The 17189-nt window shown below is 36.7% G+C and overlaps 1 protein-coding gene across 4 annotated transcripts; it reads right to left on the bottom strand.

Annotated features, from left to right (window-relative positions):
• Positions 1–228: 228 nt before the first annotated feature.
• LOC137955877 (uncharacterized) lies at positions 229–16367 on the bottom strand. 4 transcript variants are annotated; one of them, XM_068803068.1, is made up of 12 exons: positions 16004–16367; positions 15324–15392; positions 15067–15162; positions 14848–14972; positions 14547–14742; positions 7043–7075; positions 6061–6236; positions 1652–1781; positions 1329–1489; positions 989–1056; positions 794–908; positions 229–517 (listed from the first exon to the last, which is right to left on the bottom strand). In XM_068803068.1, the coding sequence occupies exons 1-12, from the start codon at positions 16274–16276 to the stop codon at positions 286–288; spliced, it is 1674 nt and encodes a 557-aa protein (XP_068659169.1). In that variant the 5' UTR covers positions 16277–16367; the 3' UTR covers positions 229–285. The 4 variants fall into 4 exon arrangements, with proteins under 4 accessions (XP_068659169.1, XP_068659171.1, XP_068659170.1 ...); XM_068803070.1 differs by having other exon boundaries at positions 14685–14742; XM_068803069.1 differs by lacking the exon at positions 7043–7075.
• Between the last annotated feature and the right edge of the window lie 822 nt (positions 16368–17189).

Here is a 17189-nt window from a genome sequence, read left to right as displayed (position 1 = left end):
AGTGCTGCTATTTCTATATGCCGCTGCCAGTGTCTCGAACCGGTCGGACCGGATAGCTCCGGGTTTGCCGGTTCTGCCACTTAATGTCATGTTTGACGTCCGATCGGCCTGATTTAATGTGTTTGACATTTGAATCGTTTGATGGCAGAAAATCGGATTACCCCAAAATCCGAAAATCAAGTAAAACTTTTTTTTTTTTATTCTATTGATGTAACCATGATCGGACAGAGATAATACATATTTCGCAACAAATGGTTTTACACATAATTTCTTTGATAGGCAGAATCAGTCACTGGCTTTCTTCTGTATTGATTTATGTGAAGAGGGGGCGCGTATGTGGCGCTTTATTAACATCTTGCTAGGAGTAATTCCGGATATCAAGGTAAAAATACAAGCGATTATGAAAAAAGTACAAACGGAAATAACAAGGGAGCGACCTGCTCCAGCACTTTCCATAAAAACCGGTGATGGTGCTGTGACACTCGTTGAAGCAAATCTGCTTTGGGATCGACTTTGCCTGCGAAGTGGGTAGAAATTAGCAGGCTAAATGATCAGAAAACCGAGAGATATGAATCCAAATTTCTCCAAACTGTCGTCTTCACAAGGATTTATTGTTGTTCAGGAAGAAAACTAGTTCAACCGAAAGCTCGAGGACTTGGTAGGACCGGGGATTCAGGATTGGAAGTCGAGCATTTATGCTAAGGCAGGGGCGTTAACCCCAAAACCAAGTTGCATATCTAAGCATGGGTAACTCAAAAGGATAAAGAGGATGTCAGGGTAACAAGAAACATACCACAAAACGTTCTGAAGTGATCTCCACAATGATGCAGCTTTTCCTGCTTCTTTGCTCGATTCATGGTTCATGGTGGTTCTCGTCTTGTCTTTGTCAGGATGACCCTTAAATGCCCCTGCAAAATCCTATATTAGAAAATGAATACTACATTGCAAACTGACATGGTACCCTTTTCAAAAAAATTATGGAAATTACCCTTGGAATGATCTCTGGACGAAGCCCTAAGTGAAGCCAACTCGTCAACAAGGATGCGCTCTCGATCACTGAATAATCAAGAGAAAAACACATTTTTGAGAGTATAAAAATGATTTCCAGTTTCCCAGCTCAAATGCCAGGTGTATGAGTGGACTCAATTGTTCGTTCATCAACCATGGAAGTATACAGAGCATCCAGGGATAGCTCCAAGAGAAAAAGAAAGTCCCAATCCAAGATATTCATGAATGAACCAGATTTACTTTTCAAACATACTTATGGGAGTGCTAATCCAAGATCAGCAACACGGAATAGACAGAATAGACAGGATAGATGAAGGAACCTGATAAGCTTAGGAATCTCAACAGTCACAATGAAATGATGATCGCCTCGTTCAGAGGGCCTCTTCATATTGGGGACCCCCATAGAATGCAACTTCAGTGTCTCTCCGGGTTGTGTTCCAGGAGGAATAGGCAGATTTCTCAACCCTTCAACTGTTTCCACCTAGTAGAAATTCAGACTATCATGTAAAGAATATCATTAAGAACAACAAAGGAAAATATAACCAATTGCTGTTACTAGTCAGACATGATCGCCGCTTATAAAGGCAACAAAAAATGATTACCTGATGTAAAGAAACACACTGGCCACTGAGAAATGCATTACCTTGAGTACAGTCCCTATTATTGCCTCAGTAAAATCGATACTGATCTTTGAGTACAAATTGAGACCTTCCCTCCAAACCCCAGGTTTTTGACTGACTTGAAAAGATAGATAGAGATCACCCACTGCACCTCTACATGGGAAACAACAGCTCTTATCACCATTCTGTTTCTTCAAGCTCTCATACAATAAACAGAAATTCCGTCAAGCCAGGACTTTGGGAGCAAAAATATATAGATAATAGGTGGTCGGGGACATCCACAAGAAATTAGAGTGGTCCAGACCAATGTTATAAAACTTGATCCGGTCACTGACCCGGTAAGGTGACCAGGTCCGGTTCAACTGGGTTTTAACCATAGGTCTATGGTCTCCCAGTTTGCCTTCAGTCCCCTTCTTGCACAGAGAGAAAACTTCTTTTCGTGCGTGTGACATGGCTGACCAGTCTAGGTCAGCCAATTCGATGATTGAACCGGCTATTCCACCCAGGTCAGCCGATTTTTTATGATTCTCAACCCGGACAGGGGCTGAAGTCCAGTTCAACCCAGTTCAACCGTCGGTCCTGTCTGAATTTTATAACACCAGTCCAGACTAAGAACCTTCCATTCTTACAATTCTGCTACAATAAATAGATGATCCACCCAATCAAGAGATAGGAACAAATGTACAAACAGATGATAAGAAATGCCTTGATTCTTTGAAGGCAGAATAGGTCTATATAAATTTGTGACATAAATCACATTATAATAGGTAAATAACGGATGCATGACATACATAAGAAACTAGAGTGTTCCAGAGTGAGGTGTCTGCATCTTGAACAAAAATAAAGTCAGCCTGTTAGTAGATATATTGATCCAATTATCAAAACCATTTCTCCCTGGAGGAGTTCATTTTGCATCGGCAGCACAATTAAGAATTAGTTTTCTCTTGAGTTAGTTTGTACAGTTCCTATTTTCTAGTTTCATCCATTCATACAAGGACATCTTTGGCTTTGTTTTTAAAGTTTCCAAGTTCAAAAAGACAGGAATGTCTATTCTCCTGCCTTCAGACTATGAAAGAGGTTGACTCCAGCTTGAATATGCCAATCCATCGCATCATTTATCAATCTATATGAGCCTCTCCTTTTCATCTCTTCTTTCTCTTACTTCATTTCCTCATCTAGGTTTTGAGTCATCTATTCTTCTGGAATGCTGACTCTCTTTTCTTAATAATTGAGAACATGGCATCATGACATTCGACCTTGAGGCCATTTTCTAGCCTATAGGAGTCTTGACATATCTGCATGCCTCCCTCAAGAGGTGAAGTCAAATCTTTTTGGAAATTTATTTCAGCAAGTGCTCAGCCATTTAGTAGCTGCTCTAGAGTATCTAGTTCCAAATTCACATCTCGCTCTTAAAGCTAGTTTTTGTAGTATAGTGTTCTGCCTAAGGGAGCACCCTCAAAGGACTTTAGACCCATACGACAGCACAAAACAATCTTTCACTTCTGCCCATAACACATTTCCTAAAGTTGGGAAGTCATATCCCAACTAATAACCATAGGATCTTTCTTGACACTAATTTAAGTGGGACTACTCCCACTAAAACTCCGACTTATGTCTAAGCATACACAGATAAACAACAAGCTTGAGACGTGGACAACACAAACATGTTACAAACCAAATAGAGTACTAATTAGGCCCAACAGAATAGATCTCCTGTTCCACTACCATATAAAAGTTGTGTCCAGATCTACCCCAAAATGACTAATCAATTAAGGAGACCATTTTCCGACTAATAACTATAAGAATTTTTTAGCTACTTATCTGTGAGACTATTCCCACTAACAAAACTTTTCTTTTGTCCAAAAATTTTTCATCATTTCACTTCAGTCCTTATATTGTAGGATTTTTTTTGGCTTTCAAATTCATTTGTTATTTCATATTTTCATTATGTTACAGAACAGAAATTTTCTTACCTCTTGCATTTACATTTACCAAAGAAGGAAAAAACCACTGTCCCCACCCTCTTTTATTTTTGCTCTCTCTCAACAATCTTCCTTTCCTTTTCCTCTTCTTGTAGTCAAGTTTCCTCTTTCTTTATTCTTTATTGAAACCTTAAGTTCTATATCCTCATATTTCTTTCTTTCTTCTTCTCCTCTCTCAAACTTGTTTTTTACGAATAAATCAATTTCTGTCATATCCTTGAATTGTTTGTCTCTTTTCCCCTTGGTCAAACTCTTAGGCAGCTTTCTTTTCTCATTTTCTCTAAATAGAACCTTTTAATGACTTTACTATTCTATGACGTTTTCAATGGCAACATTTATGTAAAGAAGCTACCTTCTATATATTTTGCGGGAACAAACCTCAATTCTAATGCAACTCAGTTATTTCTACTTCCTTACTCATGTCTTCTATAACAACATACGTTATTTTTATGTTTTTCGGTCCAGTCACGCCTCTTTTTCTTCATTTGTCAATCCATAAATTTTGATAAAATACAATTGTGTTCTTCAAGCAAGTTGCATTGAATTATTTATTTTATTCTTTTATTTTCTTTTTTGGATTCCCTGGCTCCAAAAACTTTTCAAGAAAGCTTCTGCACGAACTTCCTTTATGACAAAATTTTACAACTGTACAATCTTCTTATTCTTGTTTCATAATTCTAGGTATTATTCTTGGTCAACTAGGAACGCCACTAATGATGTTCATGATTCAAAGACCAAACATTGAGCACCTGGTTATAAAAATGTTAGAGCTCCTAAACCAAACATTAAGCATCAGTACATATTACATCGCATTGAGCACCTTCCTCCCTACGGAGCACCTCTCTTAATGAATCCTTTCATCTCATTGTCAAAAATAAAATAAAATAAAATAAAAAAAGACCAAACATGGTATATGGTTGCAAGGTGCCCAATGAGATGTAAAAAATAGTGATAAAATAAAAGAGAATTTTTTTGTACAATCACCTGCTTTTATCATTCTGAGCAACTTAAAGATGAACAAAAACAGAAAATCAAGTAATGGTATATACTACTTTTTTTTTAAATGGTGTATACGTATTGATTATCATCTGCTTTTTATTCAGTTATGTGAAGACATCTCGCCGTATATGTTCATTTAATACAGCAACTTGGAAACATCTCCACCAAAGCCTTGTCAGAGCTCACTCATGCCTCTTTCTTTCAAGTTGGGCCTTTACATAGCCAGCTTGAGTGTTTGAGAGTTAAAATTAACAAGTATCTCACTTTCCATGGCTCCCAGTTTTCTTCTTATTTACTAACGTATACAGGGTATCATTGTAATGTGTCTCTTTGAGTTTAACAATAGGAACGGTGTATAGCAGAAAGAAAACAAGGAACCAGCTATTCTCAGTTCAGTTTAGAACTGAGACGCAGGTTTTTCACCATGCAGTGAATGGGACAGAACAGGAGAGAAGACCAGCATATGGACTGGGAGCATACATTGTTGCAAGACCTGCCCTGTATAAAATTAGTTATAAATATTTAAAGTATCTTCAAAGATATTCTTTTACTTAATTTAGCTTATAGAGTTTATAAAAAAAATTAGCTTATAGAGTACCTAATCATCTAATAATTTGTCAGGCCTCGAATTTAAGTCTCACCAGGGGTATGGGTGTCGTTTGCGTATTTAATCAATATTCCCAAAAAAATACCTGAAGAACTGATACAAGGTACAGTAAATATGAAATAATCAAAGAGTGTGTATCCTTTAGAAAAAAAGAAAAAAAGAAGAAGAGCTAAACAAGGCTGGACCAGTTTGCACTTAAAGAAGCAATTCAGGGTGCAGATGGGGGATGCAAGAAGGGACAGAGTGCGGGGTTAATGTTGCAAACACCATCAGGGACAGGGCAGGGATGAGACACGGTTTTGTGCCCATATCTGCTCCACTTCCCAGAAGTAATCAAAGTCATGCCTGGTTAAGAAGGCTATCTAGACTTGAGAGCTCCTAATCTCATCATCGTTTTCACTCATTCTCTCTCTACCCTCTTGTCTATTTTCCTATTTTTCCTTGTTATCCTTGTTTCTCTCCCTTCTTGTCTTTCTATTTTTCCTTGCTTTGCTTGCTTCTTTCCCTCCTAGGTTCTCAATCTTTTTCATTTACAATTTCTTATCCCCCTTTCTTTTTTCGTTTACAATTTCTTATCCCCTTTCTTAATAATTAACAAAGGCATCCTTCAATCAAATAATATTGATTTTCAGACTCTGATGGTTTAAAGTTGACACTTTTGTCATAGGCATGTACAATTAATGAACCACTGGCAATTTGTTTTAAACAATTCATGGTCGTACAAACTAAGAAGTTGCACATAATTATTTCCAAAACTTAAGTTCCCATGACTAAGCCAAACTTTTAAATAATTGAAACCAAGTTTTCCCATATTAGAAAAGAGCTAGAGGATATAAATGCAGACCTTTTCTCATCATAATTGCCTCCTCCTTGTACTTGGATTGTGACACCACTGCTGACACCAGGAGGGACATCTACTTTGATGCTCTGCTTTGACTGAACTCTACCTTGGCCATTGCACTTCTGGCAATTATCAGTAATAATCTTGCCTTCACCCTCGCATTTTAAGCAAGTTGAGACCTACAAGCCATATATCAGCATCCACATTGCACCCACTAAGACCACATAACCGTCTGTGGAACTAATGACAGCACACCATATAACAAAAAATACGCATCATGCTCAAAAGATATTCCTTACAGTTTTTCTTACCGTTATATTTACTTAAAGAAGTAAACAGGTAAACTAAGCCAACAGGATCTAAATTAAAATTACTATGAAAAGGCCAACGGGTGATCAAATTGATGCACAAAACAAAGCATATGACATCTATTAAAGAGCAAATATAGAAGAGTTTTACATGACTCTTATAGTAAAAAGTCTCACAAAGCCAGAATTAATATGGTGGAGTCTAATAGGAATCTCACAGGATAAGGTCTCACAAAAGAGTCTCAGTTAAAGGTGTTTTAGTTATGTTAAACTTCTATTTATGTTCAGTTGTTCAATTGTTCCAGGACTTATCTTTTAGTGTTTAACTTTGGGTGTAATTGGGATAAGGGTAGTTTAGTTGTAATTGGATTTTACTTGGTTCCTCTATTATAAATAGAGGCTCATTATACTCAAATTACAACAAGTCATTGAAGTATTTCTTTTTTTTAGAAATTCAACAGGGTATCAAAGTGGATTTTGTGAGTTGACTTGGTCAACCCACAGAGATAATGTGATCCTTTTCTTATCTACCATCTCTAGTAATTTAGATCCATATTATATCTATTTTCTATCTTTCTTATCCCAGTACCCATTGTTTTCTTGGCTTTCGCACATTCATACTGAACTTTTCATATTGCAAATTATATATTGACGGAAAGATCTTCAAATCTACTTACCAATGCAAAAAGGATTTTGGCAATCGAAGTTTTCTGCAAAGATAAATCAATATTTGAAACAACAAAGATTAGACTACAAGAGAGGTTCGAGCAGTAGCAAAAAGCTTCAACTTTCGAGGCGTTTTATGACATCAAGAATGAAACTTTATATGTAGAACTATATGTCAAAAGATAGATCTGTATGTCTATTTTCTTAGCTATTAAACCAATTCTCAATCTGAGTTTTCTAGAGGGAGATATCAATATTAGAATAGTCAATGGTCATGCTGGCCAAAAAAGAAATAGAACTCAGTTCGGCCAAATTACAAAATCCGAAATCTATCAGATTTTTTCTCTCAACAAAAGTATATTTTAAGAAGAATTATTATACTTGAATGAAAGGTATCGAAGTCTAGTTTCAGAAGGAGAAAATTTCATATCAATCTAGTCTATATGTAAGGAGATATTCATATTAGAGTCAGCAACCATCAAGCTACAGAATGAAGAAAATAAAGAGGCCATAACATATTCAAAAAAGAAGCTTTTTATGTCAAATTAAGTATCAAATTAAATTTATTTGAGTCTATTTTTTTAAGAAACAAACATTGTTATTTTAATCTATATTGTGAGAGATATTGATATCATAACTACTAAAGGTCAGTTTTGCCGAAAATCTCTCCTCTATGGTGTTACAAGTGAGACATGCAATTTGACCTAGTGTAGTGGGAGGGAGCAGGTTAATCACTTGAAAACATTCTAATGAAACTATGGTTGTTGTAGTTTAGTGGTGAGAATTTCACATTGTGTTTTATCCAAGCTAGGTCTCTATATCCTTTTTATCCCTAACTTGAGGGAGAGAAGTAGAAAAAGTACAAGAAAGAGATATTTTGTTCCACATGTTATGGTAATTTTAATATGACCAAAATATTCAAAAAAGGGGGAGAAAAATGATGAAAATTTAACATCTATGAAAAATTTTTAGGAAGTGAAGATTAAAGACTAAGATTGAAGACTAAGAATCCTTTTCATTGCAAGTTTAAGTTACAAACTCCAGTTTGAGGGGGAGTGTTGAAGAGCGAATATGGAAGAATCTTACATGACTCTCACAATAAGAAGTCTCACAGAGCTAGAATTAATATGGTGGAGTCTTACAGGAGTCTCACAAGAGAAGGTCTCACAGAAGAGTCTCAGATAAAGGTGTTTTAGTTATGTTAGTCTTCTATTTATATTCAGTTGTTCAATTGTTCTAAGACTTATCTTTTAGTGTTTAACTTTAGGTGTAACTGGGATAAGGGTACTTCAATTGTAATTGGATTCTACTTATATTCTCTATTATAAATAGAGGCTCACTGTACTCAAATTACAACAAGTCACTGAAGTATTTCTCTTTTCCAGAAATTCAACAACATTAATCTGTATTCTCTTAAATTTAGTTGATAAATTCATCATTTATAACAACAGCAACAATTTGATGGATAACCAACCAAAAGCAATATCATAATAGCTCACCAAACACAGTCATATAACATCAGCTGCATCACGAGAGAGAATTATGGAATGTAGAAGCCGCTGCCAGACAGAACTATGTTAACTAATTAGGCCCTTGTATGCCCTTCCAAAGAAATTCTGGATATGCATTGCTAACCAAAAAATAGTTCCATGAAGCACGTAATGCTCCTCTTTTACCAGCAAAGGCTTGTTTAACTAGAAATAAGGTCATTTTAGTGCCTCTCTTTTTTCGGCAAAGGCTTATGTAACTGAAACTAATGTAATTTTTTGGTCAAATTTTCTGACAATCAAAACTAGATTCACATTTCAAAAAAACATTTAGTAACTTGTCTCCCCTTTGCTCCCCCGCCCTCTTCCTCTGTATATTCTCTCTTTTTTTCTTTTTTTTTTGAAAATGACTAGACAATTTGTTGAGGAAAGAAAAGATAAAAGAGCCTCCAAAAGGTAATGAAAACAATGACACAATGACACAATTTCCCAGCTTTATGAGAAAGAACTCCTGTATTAAGGGGAGAAAACTACACTAACTCTCCTTGGAGTATAATTTACATGAGATGAAAGAAAATTACAATGTTTGGTATTGAGAAATGAGCCTCGTAAAAAAGGCCCGAAAGCAAAAGGAATTACAAGGTAAGAGAGAGGGGTTCCCTGACAATGAGAAATTAGAGGGGAACCCCTTCTTCTACAAGAGAGTCAGATATAAAGTTGGCTGATCTTAATACATGATTCCAACTAATTACATCAGACACAATATCCATATCTTCAAAGAAGAGAAACTCAGCCTCCAAAGGGGAAGAAAACCACTGGAGCACCAATTAATGACAACAAAGGAGTCTTCTTCAACAATTAGACTATCTAAGAGTCTCTCCTTAAAGAGCTTGAGGCCGTGTGTGAGAGCAGCTAATTCAGCAAAGAAGGAAGCACACACCAAGGCTCCAGCATAGGGGAGAAGAAAGCTCCAACATATGACCTAAGGACTTGCCCGAAGCCAGCCAACACTAGATTCCTTAAGGAGTTGTCTTCAAAATTGAGTTTGATGGAAACATTACTGGATTTTGATGGGCATTGGGGCAGACATGGACGAAATCTAGAACCAATTCTCCAAGATGTACCCGGCTGCAAATTGATGGAACTCTTTTAAAGTAAAAAGCTGCAAAGTGATGGCTCTCTGAGTGGGCTAAAAAACTGCATCTCGAGAGAAATTTCTTGTTTAAATGCCTTTTATTCTGATGGATTTTTGGTTTGAGCCTGGTTCCATCACAAAATGACTAGCCACTTAGGAGCCCCATTGCTCAACCTTATAACCCATTAACTTTTCTTCTCATTTTTTAATGTGAGATTTTTTCCTATTCAACATGCTCCTTTTTAGCCAAACCATCCAAGGAATGTAGGTCATCTGAGCTTGCACAATCATTTTTCCAAGCTCGGAGGGGGGGGGGACTTAGCAGCTGCAAGAGCAAACTCGACCAAGATTCTAGGGAGCAGAAATTGATCTTGAAGAAGGTAAAGAAGCTCATCCAAACACGCCAAGTAAATGGGCGATGAGTGAGTAAGTGGTTGATAGACTCCTAGCAAACTCTTCGAAGGTAGTGAGAGAGGTGAGGAAGGGTGGTACCTCCCCTACTAAGGTTATCTAGTATGAAGATTTTACCTCTGAGAGCTCTCCAAACAAAGAATTTCACCTTATTCAAGGCAAGAAGGGAACAGACTTGGGAGGCACCAAGCATAACAGCTGGATGAACACTTGAGAGAAGCTTGAAGCAACTTGAGACTAAGAATTTGCCATCTGGCTCGGGCTCCCAAATGGGGATATCTTCATTTCTTCTTTGCAAGTATAGGCTGTTTAGTTGAGTGAGAAGTGACCAGGCTAAGATGGCTTCATAGTCGTTTAAGGCTCGGTGAAAATCAAGGTCCCAGCAAGGGCTGCCATTGCCACTAGAGATCATTGCCTCGGATATGAAGTGATTTGGGCTTCTCGCTAGATGGAACAGGTTAGAGAATTGGAACTTTAGAGGTTGCTGTCCTATCCAAAGATCATGCCAAAAGCAGACAAAGTTGCCATTCCCACATGGAAGTGACTAGCAGGAGCGATTTGGGGAAAGATCTTGGCAATGCTGGACCATAGGGGGAAGAGCCTAGTCACATTTCCACCTCCAAACCACCAATGCTGGTTACCCAATCTGATCTGACCTTGTGAGCAACCAATTGTCTCCATATAGCCTCCTTGAACCCGTTGAATTTCTGGCACCATTTTGCTAAAATGTTGTATTAGTTGTTCTGATTGAGAGGATGCCGAGCCCCCCTGACATTTGTGATTTAGGACCTTGGACCATTTAACCCAGTGAGGCTTGAAGCCAGAATCTGAGCCTCCACAGGAAGCTTCTCATGAATTTTTCAAGATGCTGAGATACACTCACAAGGCAGCTGAGGAAAGACAGGTAATATGTTGGTATCCTGATGAGGCAGGATTTGATGAGGACTAATCTTCCTGCTTTGGAAAGGAGACTTCCTTTCCAAGTAGATTATCTGTTATCCATTCTCTCTATAATCGGGTTCCAGAGGACCTTATCTTGTCTAGTGGTGAAGGTTACAAAGTGTGAAAAAGGGAAGGTTACTAGTGTCTATGTTAGGGAGTGGGGTGTGTTGTTTGGGGATTATTTGTATAATTATCTTACGGGGGTAGAGTTGTAATTTTGAGTTTTATTAAGCTTTCAATAAAAGGAGAACATGAGCAGAAGAAAGAAACTCCTGTTCTTTCACTCACATCCTAACTCTTCCTTCCTCACAATTTCCTTCCTTCCTACTCGCCAAACCCTAATCACAAACTACAACAGACTCATTGGACACATTAAAACCTACCTGAATCCTCCTCCTACCTCTTGATTTTCACAATGTAAAGGACTATACAGATGAAGAAAAAAAAAGTGGATTAAGGTGATTCCACAACAAGTTGCCATCCACAAGTGCCATTCCTAGCCTAGGAGTCAACAAGATTTTTGGCATTTTGAGGGAATGTTGATCCATAAGAAGATTGTGGGAGCACAGATATCAAGACATAAATAATCTGCAAAAAACACTCTTTTTATGGAGGGTGGGGGATGTATGGAGTTAGTTGGTTTCATTCCTCGCAGCCTGATTAAAGACTATGGTAGATTTCCTTTTACACCAAGAGGGATCAGAAAAGTTATGTACATAGTCTTCAAGCTTGGAGTGAGACTGTTAAATCTGCCTCTATGGAGTTATAGAGACCGAAAGGAGCAAAGAAAACCAATGATAAAGCTGGCCAGACAACACATCCCTTACCTGCCAAACCAGGGTCCTAGAGCTGCCAATAAAATTAAGCTTAAGCCAACCAACCATGTGAGGCAAACAGTTCACTAGGTTTTCATATTAAAAAAGGAAAAAACTTAGGCAACCACCGGTCAATTGTCTTTGAGGATGGAAATGGACAGATAAGTAGGTCTGAGGAACTTTCAGGCCCAAAATAAAATAGCCTCAATAGCTTCTTAATCACAACACCCATCCAGTGGCTATTCGAAAGCTCTTATATTGTTGCCACAAACAGCAGTATAAGTTTTCTAGCCAACTTACAAAATGGGAATGTCATTATACTGATCAAAAAGGTCTATAAAAGACAGTGAAGGAGGACAGAAAGCCAAATAAAAAATAAAAAACTGCAAAATGGAGCACCCCAAACCTGAAAAGTGAAGGGACAACAAAGAAGAAGGTGAGAGATGGTTTCACCATCCCCATTTTGGAGTTAGCGGATCTGCCTTATCAATATTCTTGCCCCTTTAAAGAGCAAAATGAGAATTCTACCCTTTTCAATTCATTACTTTTAGAGGAGCAAGCACCCAGCATAGCCATTACTTGGGTCAGAGTCAATCAAGATGGCATACTGAAAGGGTGACAGGATATGAACCAAATGGACTCCCTTCTGGATCCTGACATTGTCACCTGTTCCTCTAATATAAGTGCTTTCAAGAAGGGGGAGCAGATGGCTAGCTTCAAAAGCCTCTCAATTTGATAGAGCATGCCCCAAGTTTTTTTTGAGAGCATGTCCCAAGTTAAGGTCCTAGGATTAAGTACTCTCATCTTACTAGATAGATCATTACTCCTATTTTTGGTGTTTCCAAAATTCTAGGATTGAATATTCAGACAAGGATAGAAATGTCAGGATTTGAACACTTGGGAATAACTTCAAGCATAGAAATGGTTTTCTAAGGCTAAATACATTGTCAAGTAATGATTCTAGGAAGCCAAATCAGGTTATTGTGTTCATTATTTGTTCCGCATCCCAGTTTTATCAGAACTAAACCTCCAAAGTCATTTTAGGGAGATGGCCTAATTCAAGGATAAGTTTATTTTAGTAAAGCCATATATTTCAAGGAAGAAGGGAGCAATAGTTTTTCTCATATGAGTAGCCAGGAAATCTGCGTCAACCTTTCCAAGGATAAAAGTTTCCAGAGAGAAGGTATTACCAGTTTCCTGGAAGATGAGACGTATGCAACTCATTTGGGAGAAAATTTTAGTAAGAGGACCCATAAAAAAAGTTGACACTAACCTCAACATTTCTAATAGCTTCCTTCACAACAAAGGGGACAAGTACCAACAACTCTGCAGCTCCTTAAATTAGAGCTGTCTACTGATCCAGATATTATCCAGATCTGATCAGGGTCTGATTCCGAAATCAAAGATAGTATCCAAAACAAGGGATCCTACACGGTTCTAGATTGGAACCAGAATTATGAGATCCAAAACTGACAGATTTCCGATCCAAAATCTCAACCAGTAAATACCCAAATCCTCCCTATTCCCACTTCTCTATACCTCTTTCCCTCTTCCCAAAAATCTATCCTCCTGAAATCCTCTCTTCCATAGCGTGCTTCTCTAAACCTCTCTCTTTCCGAAAATCTCCTCTCAACAGCGAACCTTTCCTCTATGACTTCCTGCCTCAAATTTCTGTCTTAAGGTATGCTCTTTCAATCTCTTTCTCAACCCCTCTCTCTCGGCCTTTCTCTCACAGCCCCTCGCTCTCGCCCCTCTCTTGGCCTTTCCTGCCCCTCTCTCTCTCTCTCTCTCTCTCTCTCTCTCTCTCTCTCTCTGTCAGCGTCTCTCTCTCAGTGATTCTCTCCAAGCCCCTCTTTCTCTAAGTCCCTCTCTCTCAGCCCTGTCCCTCAGCGCCTCTTTATCTCTCAGCCCCTATCTCTCACTTCCTCTCTCTCATTCTCTACATCTCTTTGTTTCTCTCACACCCTCTACCTCTATGCTTCCCATTTTTCTTAGCTTCTTGTATCTCTCTCAGCCCTCCCTCTCTTTCTCTTCTCTCACTAATGATTCCTTCATTTTTCTTAGCTTTTTTTCTGTTTCTGCATTGAAGGGAGAGAATGGACCAAAAGGTTGCTGGATTTCAATCATTTTTTTTTCTTCCATATAAAAAATTTTATTTTTTGGATTTTATTTTATTTTATTTTCAGATTGGATGCTATTCAAATCCAAATATCACCCAATTGAGTTGGAAGAAGATATTAGAATCACAGATAGAACATATTATCTGGAATTCAGATATCCGGATACTTAAAACGGATTGGATTTGAAAGTGTAGTATCTGGTCTGAATTCGGTTTGTTTACACCCTTACCTTAAAAGGACTTCTGTTTTTTTCTTTTTAAATGTTGATAATGCAAGCACTTTACATCCCTTCCCCTCGGTGAGAGATGAACTCAAGACCTCATACCAAACAAAAAAAAAAAGTGCCCATTATACCAAATACCAAAAACCAAATCCACTTGAATATGCAAAAGAACAAGTTGCTTGTTCAATGCTGGATAACAATGGGAACATGCTGGGATGATTTCAAATTTTGAACAACTGTGATGCCCTCAAGCTAATGCTGAGCTGAACTACACATGCTGGGAGTGGAAAGCATGTTGTTACTTTACCTCCTTGAGGTGCCCCTTACGAAGTTGTGCAAACAATAAACAGTACAGCTCTAAGACCTTGAAATCTCAAACTACCTGGGATACAACTCCAAAAGGAGTTCTATGCGTTCTCATAACACCTCCTTTACCACCACATTCCACACATGACTTGATGCAATTGCTAGATTTTGCACCAGTACCGTTGCATTTGTGACATGTTTCAAAGTGATTCACCTCAATATCCCGTTTTCCCCCAAAAATTGATTCTTCAAAACTCAGAGAGAGATTGTACCTGTAATGCAAGCAGATGTTATAGATGTCGATAGTCAAGCCATGTTGAAGTATCACGGAAATATCATGAAGAGGTTAATGCACACATATCATGACAAGCTCCTACCATATATCAAGGTTCTGATTGCGTTTATTCCTGAATTTGAAGCCAGAATCCCCAAAGTCTCCTCGGCCTCCAAAAACACCACTTGACTCACCAAAATATGAATCGAAGACTTCAAAAGGATCCATCTAAGAACAAGATAGGTAATCATACTAATAACACTAAAAACTATACAATGACCAAAAATTGACTTAGTCAAAGGCACAAAATGATATTTCTTACCCCCCGAGGACTAAAACCAGTTCCTCCGAATTCACCCTGTATACCTGACTCACCAAAGCGGTCATATAAAGATCGTTTTTCATCGTCTGACAGAACCTACAAAAATGATACATTTTCGCAGATGAAAAGCACAAGTTTCATAATTGAAATGTTCGATCACAAAAAAGAATTACCTATTTAAACAACCCATGAATTTTGAACAGTATAGAACAGCAGTAGATGAGGAAAGCAATGTCTCATCATATGAGAATGAATACCTCATATGCAGCACCTATCTCTTTGAACTTTTCTTCTGCTCCAGGGCTCTTGTTCATATCTGGATGATACTGTTTCACATAGAAAATAGATGTTAGATATTAAGATAATCAATGAGTTCAAATTTGATGATAGCAGTGATGGCGAGTATTCTGTAATAAACAACTCAATATGTTGAAAGATATGTTTAAAGCACATATTCTCAATAAAAAATCTTCTTTTCAAGAACAATTTGTGTCTAACCATCCTAATTGCTGAGGACCAAAAATGGCACCCAAAAAAAAAAAAATCTAGGATGACAAGATAGATTAGTTCTCAAAAATGCTATCCATAATGACTGACAAAAACCAAATGTCAACTCTAAAAATTGTATTACGCATTTATATTAAACCAGAAAATCCATTCTCCAAACAACACAATTAATTGTTTAATTTAGGGTTAGCAGAAGGGAATGTGACTTTCATAACCCTCTAAATAGTCTACTAATCATCCATAACCAACTTCCATGTGCAAATTTTACATTCTTTATAGATACTAACACTGGAACGCCCGACTGAACGATAAAGAATAACAATTTTGTAACAAAACTTCCCAAAAAACAGTTCTTGAATAAACGTTAGCGACTGTATTCATCTATGAGATCAAAATTAGAAGGAAAAAATATAAGTTAAAAAAAGGGCACCTCGCGAGCAAGCTTCCTATAAGAGGCCTTAATTTCCTGCAAGGTTGCATTGCGATTGAGATTTAGTGTAGCATAGTAGTCTGACTTGGACGCCCTAATCACGCAGCAGCGACTGCGATTGGCGCGCAAAGATACAAAACTAGGACGACTATCGATCCTTTTCTCTCCGCATAAAAAGTTCCATTCATTAGAGAAATAAATTCTTCTCGTCGAACTCGGAAAGTGATTGAAGACGTGAAGGCGAAGACATGAGTAGTTGGAGACTGCGTTCATGGCGTCAGTGGGCAAGCAAGCATCTATTCCGTACCCTCTCTCAGTAGCACACTGGACAATCGTTCATCGTCGTTGGGTGCTGGAAGCCTCCGCCACTACAGATACTTTGTGCTGTTAATTCAATTTCACTGGTTCTTAACAAAAAAGACTGAAAGTGAAATCACTCGTTACTCTTTTGTTCATTCTGCCCAATCATTTTTGTATTTGGATATAATTAAATTAAGCATTTGTTTAGGTATTTTATTTATACATTTAATTAAATTTAAATTTAAATTATTTATTTATTAAACAAGTTAAATTTTATTGAATAGTTAAATAAAATAATCTTATAAAAATTAAATTCATTATAGTAATTTTATATAATAAAATATCTTCTTTTTTATTTATAAAAAGTCATAATTTTAATATTATATTTTATTTCTAATTTAAGAGTGAGAAAGAATTTAGATATTACAAAAGTAACAATTTGATTAAATGTTTGGATAGTATAAAAGTAAGTATTTATTTGATATTTTGTATATATTAATTTAAAAAAAGTTAAATTTTATTTTAGTTTAGTAAAATAAAGTATTTAAAATTAAATTAAATCTATTAAAGTTTTTTATATAATAAAATACCTTTTTATATAAATTATTTATTTTAAATATTATATTTAATGACTACTTACTTTAAGAGTGAGAATTTAGATATTATAAAGTAACAATTTGATTAACATGTGGATATTATAAAAGTAAGGATTTTTAATTATTTTATTTTATATATTTAATTAAATAAATATTTTTAATTTATTTAATAATTATTTATTAATTTAAAGCAAGTTAAATATATTTTTTAGTTTAGTTAAATAAAACTATCTTATAAATTTAGATTTAAAAATTAATTTTGTATAATAAAAACCCTCTTTTTTATTTAA

The sequence above is a fragment of the Aristolochia californica genome, unplaced genomic scaffold (assembly GCF_029961685.1).
Source record: "Aristolochia californica isolate CCGP_79_NKW_82.1479 unplaced genomic scaffold, dmAriCali1.0.hap1 SCAF_2, whole genome shotgun sequence".
NCBI lineage: Eukaryota > Viridiplantae > Streptophyta > Magnoliopsida > Piperales > Aristolochiaceae > Aristolochia > Aristolochia californica.
Note: the sequence above shows the minus strand (reverse complement) of the source record. Positions and strands in the feature narration are given on the sequence as shown.